General features: G+C 45.8%; 1 protein-coding gene across 1 annotated transcript; it reads left to right on the top strand.

The window, feature by feature from the left end:
* Positions 1–2,404: 2,404 nt before the first annotated feature.
* On the top strand, positions 2,405–6,555 carry LOC115916660 (mediator of RNA polymerase II transcription subunit 25-like). The gene is made up of 4 exons (XM_030970374.1): positions 2,405–2,623; positions 4,551–4,640; positions 5,648–5,707; positions 6,334–6,555. Exons 1-4 carry the CDS (start codon positions 2,405–2,407, stop codon positions 6,553–6,555), a joined length of 591 nt encoding a protein of 196 aa, XP_030826234.1.
* Positions 6,556–7,882: the final 1,327 nt, after the last annotated feature.

The raw sequence follows: 7,882 nt of genomic DNA, 5'->3' as shown, positions 1-7,882 counted from the left end.
GACACCAAAATCAACCTTGGGGAACCCAAAATCAACCTTGGGAACCCAAAATTGTTCTCAGGGCCCCCAAAATTGCTCTCAGGGACCCCAAAAACACCTCAGGGACACCAAAATCACCCTGGGGAACCCAAAATCAACTTGAGAGACCCAAAATCATCCCCAGGACCCCAAAATTGCTCTCAGGGACCCCAAAATCAACCTCAGGGACCCCAAAATCAACCTGGGGACCCCAAAATATTCTCAGGGACCCCAAAATCATCCTCAGGGATCCCAAAATCAACCTTGGGAACCCCAAAATCAGCCCGGGGACCCCAAAATCACCTCGGGGACCCCAAAATCACCTCGGGGACCCCAAAAATGCCCACGGGGACACCAAAATCATCCCCAGGGACCCCAAAATTGTTCTCAGGGACCCCAAAATCAACCTTGGGAACCCCAAAATCACCTCAGGGACACCAAAATCACCTCGGGGACCCCAAAATTGCTCTCAGGGACCCCAAAATCACCTCAGGGACACCAAAATTGTTCTCAGGGACATGAAAATTGCTCTCAGGGACCCCAAAATCATCGTCAGGGACCCCAAAATCAACTTGAGAGACCCAAAATCACCTCAGGGACCCCAAAATATTCTCAGGGACCCCAAAATTGTTCTCAGGGACACCAAAATCAACTTGAGGGACCCCAAAATCACCCCGGGGACCCCAAAATTGTTCTCAGGGACCCCAAAATCAACCTCGGGGACCCCAAAATCACCTCAGGGACCCCAAAATTGTTCTCAGGGACAACGAAATCAACCTCAGGGACACCAAAACCTCTTGGAGAGACCCCAAAAAATCCCAGGGATTTTGGTGCCATTTTGGTTCCATTCTGGTGCCACTTTGGTTCCATTCTGGTGCCATTCTGGTGCCATTCTGGTGCCATTCTGGTGCCATTTTGGTTCCATTCTGGTGCCATTTTGGTGCCATTTTGGTCCCATTTTTTTGCCATTTTGGAGCCATTTTGGTGCCATTTTGGTGCCATTCTGGTGCCATTTTAAGTGCCATTTTGGTGCCATTTTGGTGCCATTCTGGTGACATTTTGCTGCCATTTTGGTGTCATTTTAGGTGACATTTTGGTTCCGTTTTGCTGCCATTCTGGTCCCATTCTAGGTGACATTTTGGTTCCATTTTGCTGCCATTTTAGGTGCCATTTTAGGTCCCATTTTGGTTCTATTTTAGGTGCCATTTTAGGTGCCATTTTGGTGCTATTGTGGTCCCATTCTTGGTGACATTTTGGTGCCATTCTGGGTGCCATTTTAGATGCCATTTTAGGTGCCATTTTTGCACCATTTTGGTTCCATTTTGGGTGTCATTTTGGTATCATTTTGGCGCCATTTTGATGCCATTCTGGGGCCATTTTAGAGCCATTTTGGTGCCATTTTGGTTCCATTTTAGGTGACATTTTGGTTCCATTTTAGGTGACATTTTGGTGCCATTTTGGTGTCATTTTGATGCCATTCTGGTGTCACTTTGGTGCCATTTAGGCGCCATTTTGGTGCCATTTTAGAGCCATTTTTTCTGCCATTCTGGAGCCATTTTGGTGCCATTTTGGTCCCATTTTTGCACCACTTTGGCACCATTTTGGTCCCATTCTGTTGCCTCTTTTTTGCCATTTTGGTGCCATTCTGGTTCCATTTTTGCACCATTTTAGTGCCCTTTTTGCACCATTTTAGTGCCATTTTAGTCCCATTTTGGTTCCATTTTGGGTGTCATTTTGGTGCCATTTTGGTCCCATTCTGGTGCCATTTTAGAGCCATTTTTGCTGCCATTTTGGTTCCACTTTGGCACCATTTTGGTCCCATTCTGGCACCATTTTGGCACCACTTTATGACATTTTGGTGCCATTTTGGTACCAATTTGATGCCATTCTGGTCCCATTCTGTTGCCTTTTTTTGCTATTTTGGTGCCATTCTGGTTCCATTTTTGCACCATTTTGCTGCCATTTTAGTCCCATTTTGGTACCATTTTTTTGCCATTTTAGGTGCCATTTTTGCACCATTTTAGTCCCATTTTTGCACCATTTTGGTTCCATTTTGGGTGTCATTTTGGTATCATTTTGGCGCCATTTTGGTGCCATTCTGGGGCCATTTTAGAGCCATTTCTGGTGCCATTTTGGTTCCATTTTAGGTGTCATTTTGGCACCATTTTGCTGCCATTTTGGTGTCATTTTGGTGCCATTTTTGCACCATTTTGCTGCCATTTTGGTGCCATTTTGCGCCACTTTGGTGCCATTTTGGTTCCATTTTGATGTCATTTTGGCACCATTTTGGCGCCATTTTTGCACCATTTTTGCACCATTTTTGCACCACTTTGGTCCCATTTTGGCACCATTTAATGCCATTCTGCCGCCACTTTGGTGCCGTTCGATGACATTTTGGCGCCGTTCCCCGATCCAGGCCGGCTGCGTGCACTTCCCTCACACGGCCCCGTGCGAGGTGCGCGTCTTGATGCTCCTCTACTCGTCCAAAAAGAAAATCTTCATGGGTTTGATCCCCAACGACCAGAGCGGCTTCGTCAACGGCATCCGCCAGGTCATCACCAACCACAAGCAGGTGCAGCAGCACAAGATGGACCAGCAGCGTGGGGTGAGACCCCAAAAACACCTCAAAATACCCAAAAACACCCCAAAATACCCCAAAACCATCTCAAAATACCCCAAACACCCCAAAATACCCCAAAACCATCTCAAAATACCCAAAACCACCCCAAAATACACCAAAACCACCCCAAAATACCACAAAAACACCCCAAAATACCACAAAAACACCCCAAAATACCCAAAAACCATCCCGAAATACCCAAAACCATCCCAAAATACCACAAAAAATCCCAAAATACCCCACAACGCCCCAAAATACCCAAAACCATCCCAAAATACCCCACAACACCCCAAAATACCCAAAAACCACCTCAAAATACCCAAAACCACCCCAAAATACCACAAAAAATCCCAAAATACTCCAAAAAACAAATACCCAAACCCCAACACCCAAAATACCCCCAAATATCCCAAAATACCCCCAAAAATCCCAAAATACTGCAAAATCCCCAAATACTGCACAAAATCCCCAAATACTCCAAAATACCCCAAAACCACCCCAAAATACCCCACAACACTGCAAAATACCCAAAACCACCCCAAAATACCCCCAAAAATCACAAAATACTCCAAAATACCCCAAAACACCCCAAAATACCCCAAAACCACCCCAAAATACCCAAACCACCCCAAAATACCCAAAACCACCCAAAAGACACGAAAACCACCCCAAAATACCCTAAACCACCCCAAAATACCCCCAAAAATCACAAAATACTCCAAAATACCCCAAAACACCCCACAATACCCCAAAACCACCCCAAAATACCCCAAACCACCCCAAAATACCACGAAACCACCCCAAAATACCCCAAACCACCCCAAAATACCCAAAACTACCCCAATACCAAGCAATACGAAACCAATACCACAGACCATACCCAAAACCACCCCAAATACCCCAAAATACCCCAAACCACCCCAAAATACCCCCAAAAATCACAAAATACTCCAAAATGCCCCAAAACACCACCAAATATCACAAAACCACTCCAAAATACCCCCAAAAATCCCAAAATACTCTAAAAAAATCCCAGAATACTCCAAAATACCCCCAAAACCACCCCAAAATACCCCAAAGTCCTACAGAGCTCATCCATCCCTTCCAGATCCCTTTTCAGTGGAATTTTCCCCCTTTAACCCCATTTTAACCCCTCCAAATCCCATTTTTTCTCCTTTAACCCCTCCAAAATCTCATTTTTCTCTCATTTTTCTCTCATTTTTCTCAGTTTTTTTCCATTTTTAACCCAATTTTCCCCTCAGATCAAGGAGGACGCTTACCATGGGACCTGGGCTTTGGCCTGGGCCTCCTGGACCCCTAAACTCCATTTTCCCCCCTTTAATCCCATTTTAACCCCCCCAATCCCATTATTTTAGTAATTTTTACCCATTTTTCTCATTTTTAATCCCATTTTTAACCCAATTTTCCCCTCAGATCAAGGAAGACTCCCTACCAGCAGGACCTGGGCTTTGGCTTGGGCTCCCTGGGACTCCCAAACCCCATTTTTTCCCCTTTAATCCCATTTTAACCCCCCCAAATCCTATTCTTTTACCTATTTTTATCCATTTTTGTCTATTTTTCCCACTTTTAACCCCATTTTCCCCTCAGATCAAGGAAGAGGCCTACCAGGAGGACCTTGGCCTCCTGAGATACCCCCAAACCCCATTTTCCCCATTTTCCCCCTTTTAACCCCACCAAATCCCATTTTTCACTCCTTTTTAACCCTTTATGGGTTGATTCCCCCCAATTACCTCCCAAACCCCGTTTTGGGAGCGTCTTTGATGCTCCATTTTGTGGGGTTTTTCTCTCCCCTCAACACCCCTATTCCTTTCTTGGGGCTCATTCCTGCCCCTCACTCTTTTTGGGGTTTCTCTGCTGTCCCTAAATCCCCCAAATTTTCCTGTTCCCGCAGTTGGGAGGCTCAGCCCCCGTTCCTGGGGCTCCCCCATTCCTGCCTAAGCAACCGGGGACCCTCCCTGTCACATCAGGGGTGCAGCCACAGGTAAGGGGGAATTTCAAGTGGTTTTTGTGGGATTTGGGGTGGTTTCTGTGGGATTTTCTCTTCTTATGTTTTCAGCCTTTTTCACGCCCTTTTTTTTCATATTTTCTGATCTTTTCTTCCTTGTGTTTCCCGCCCTTTTTCTCCTCACGTTTCTCTGTCTTTCCCTCTCACATTTCCCTCTCTGTTCCCCTCATGTTTCCTCCCCTTTTCTCCCCTCGCATTTCCATTTTCCCCCTCACATTTCCCAATCTTTTTCCCCTCACATTCTCCTCCCTTTTCTTCCCTCACGTTTCCCACCCTTTCCCCCCTCACGTTTCCCTTTCCCCCCTCACATTTCCCACCTTCTCTCCCCTCAAATTTCCCTCTCTTCTTCCCCTCACATCTCCTTTTTGTCCCTACCTGTTTCCTGCCTTCCTTCTTCTCCTGTTTTCAGCTCTTTCTCCTGCCATTTTTTCCAGGGTCTTTTTCTTTTTTTTCATTTTTTTCAGCTTTTTCCCCTCACATTTACCACCCTTTTTCTCCCTTCATGTTTCCGGCCCTTTTCTCCCCTCACATTTCCCGCCCTTTTCCCCCCTCACATTTCCCTTTCCCCCCTCACATTTCCCACCTTCTCTCCCCTCAAATTTCCCACTTTTTCGCCTCACATCTCCTTTTTGTCCATACCTGCTTCCTGCCTTCTTTCTCCTCCTATGTTTTCAGCTCTTTTTTCAGCTTTTTTTCCTTTTTTTCCCAGCTTTTCTCCTCACATTTACCACCCTTTTTTTCCCCTCACGTTTTCCCGCCTTTTTCTCCCCTCACGTTTCCCGCCCTTTTCTCCCCTCACGTTTCCCGCCCTTTTCTCCCCTCATGTTTTCCCGCCCTTTTCTCCCCTCACATTTCCCCATTTGAGTTGGCTTTTGTGGGATTCGAGATGCTTTTTTTGGGGGATTTGAGGTGGCTTTTTATGGAATCTGAGATGGTTTTTGTTTAATTTGGGTTGGATTTAACTCCCTGTTCCCCTCAACCAGGTGAGCCCAGGCCTGGCGCAGGTCGGGATCATGGAGGAGCAGCAGCGACAGCAGAGCCTGGTCTGGGGGATTTTTGGGGTTTTTGGGACATTTTAGGGGGTCCTAGAGGTGTTTGGGGGCTCCTGGACGGGTTAGGGGGTGGTCTTGGAAGGAATTTTGGGGCGATTTTGAGGATCCTCCATGATTTTTGGGAAATCTGGGGGAGTTTTGGGGAGACCCTGGTGGGATTTGATGAGTCCTGAATGATTTTGGGGGTTATTTTGGATGGGTCAGGGGGTGGTATTGGGGTAATTTAGGGGGGTCCTGCATCAGTTTTGGGAGATTTTGAGGGGACCCTGGTTGAGTTTGGGGAATCCTGGATGATTTGGGGGGCTCCTGGATGGGTTGGGGATTGGGCTTGGAGGAATTTTGGGGTAATTTTGGGAGTCCTGCATCAGTTTTGGGGGGACCCTGGTTGGGTTTGGGGACTCCTGGATGATTTTTTGGGAGTCTGGGAGGGATTTTGGGTGAACCCGGGTTGGTTTTGGGGAACCCTGAATGATTTTGGGGGGGGAGTTCTTGGCTGGTTTTGAGGATTTTTTTGGGGTGCTTGGGTTTGACATTTTGTGATCCTAAAACATTTTTTGGGGGGGGAATCTCCTTTTTTTTGGGGTGATTTTCTAACATCTCCTTTTCCTTTTCGCCAGTTACAACTCCGAGCACAACAACAACAGCAGCAGCAACAACAACCGCAGCCCCCCAAGCTCCCCCTGCAGCCCCTGCGCCCCCCCCAGCCCCCCAAAATCCGGGACCCCCCCAAGCCGGACCCCCCCAACCCACCCAGGCCGGGGGGGGGGCTCTGCTGCGCCCCCAAAATCCGGGGGCCAACCCCCAACTTCGGAGCCTCCTGCTCAGCCAGCAACCGGTGAGTGAACCCCCCAAAAAACCCCCCCAAAAAAAAACCACCCAAAAAACAAAAAATAGCCCCCCAAAATCCCAAAAAACACAACAAAAAAAAATAAAAATCCCCCAAAAACCCCAAAAAACCAAAAAAAAGCAACACAAAACCCCAAAAAAATCCCCCCAAAATTCCAGAAACGATCCCCAAAGAAACCACCAAAAATCCCCCCAAAAAATCCCAAAAGAACCCCCCAAAAAATCACAAAAAAATCCCCCCAAAAACCCCGAAAAAAATCGCCAAAAAACCGCAAAAAAATCACAAAAAACTCCCCAAAAATCTCAAAAAATGGCCCCAAAAACCCCCCCAAAAACAAACCCAACCCCCCCCAAAAAAGCTAAAAAAAATCCCAAAAAGTTTGAGATTTCCCCCCAAAATTTGGACTCCCAAAAATCAGGGACACCCCCAAAAAAAATAATTTATTGAGGGGGGGAATTTGGGATTTTGGGGGGCTCGGCTCTAAAAATTTGAAGGGTGGGGGGGGAGAATTTTTGGGGAGGTTTCTTGAAGGAATTTTTGGGGTAAAACTCTAAAAATTTAAAGGTGGGAGGAACTTAAGATTTTAAGGGGGGGTCTGGGAGAGGAATTTTCATTTTTGGGATGGTTTAGGACAATAATTTTTCATTTTTGGGATGGTTTAAGACAGAAATTTTTCATTTTTGGGATGGTTTGGGACAGGAATTTTCATTTTTGGGATGGTTTAAGACAGAAATTTTCACTTTTGGGATGGTCTGGGACAGGAATTTTGGGGATTTCCTCGAGGAATTTGGGACTGAAATTTTTAGTGGGAGCTCTAAAAATTTGAAGGGTTGGGGGGGAGAATTTTTGGGGGAAAACTCTAAAAATTTAAAGGTGGGAGAGATGTTTTAGGGGGGGGGTTTAGGGAGAGGAATTTTCATTTTAAGGGGGGTCTGGGATAGAATTTTTCATTTTTTGGGATGGTTTCAGACAGAAATTTTTCATTTTTGGGATGGTCTGGGATAGAATTTTTCATTTTTGGGATGGTCTGGGACAGGAATTTTCATTTTTGAGATGGTTTGGGACAGGAATTTTCATTTTTGGGATGGTTTAGGACAGGAATTTTCATTTTTGGGATGGTCTGGGACAGGAATTTTCATTTTTGGGATGGTCTGGGACAATAATTTTTCATTTTTGGGATGGTTTAAGACAGAAATTTTTCATTTTTGGGATGGTCTGGGACAGGAATTTTCATTTTTGAGATGGTCTGGGATAGAATTTTTAATTTTTGGGATGATCTGGGACAGGAATTTTCATTTTTGGGATGGTTTGGGAGAGGA

Source organism: Camarhynchus parvulus, unplaced genomic scaffold (genome assembly GCF_901933205.1).
Source record: "Camarhynchus parvulus unplaced genomic scaffold, STF_HiC, whole genome shotgun sequence".
NCBI classification, from domain to species: domain Eukaryota; kingdom Metazoa; phylum Chordata; class Aves; order Passeriformes; family Thraupidae; genus Camarhynchus; species Camarhynchus parvulus.
Note: the sequence above shows the minus strand (reverse complement) of the source record. Positions and strands in the feature narration are given on the sequence as shown.

Bases quoted from the DNA above. Each gene is read 5' to 3' on its own strand.
- LOC115916660 (XM_030970374.1), top strand. From the start codon at position 2,405: ATGACATTTTGGCGCCGTTCCCCGATCCAGGCCGGCTGCGTGCACTTC. The intron at 2,624-4,550 runs GTGAGACCCCAA...CTGTTCCCGCAG, and splicing joins AGATGGACCAGCAGCGTGGG to TTGGGAGGCTCAGCCCCCGT. The intron at 4,641-5,647 runs GTAAGGGGGAAT...CCCCTCAACCAG, and splicing joins CATCAGGGGTGCAGCCACAG to GTGAGCCCAGGCCTGGCGCA.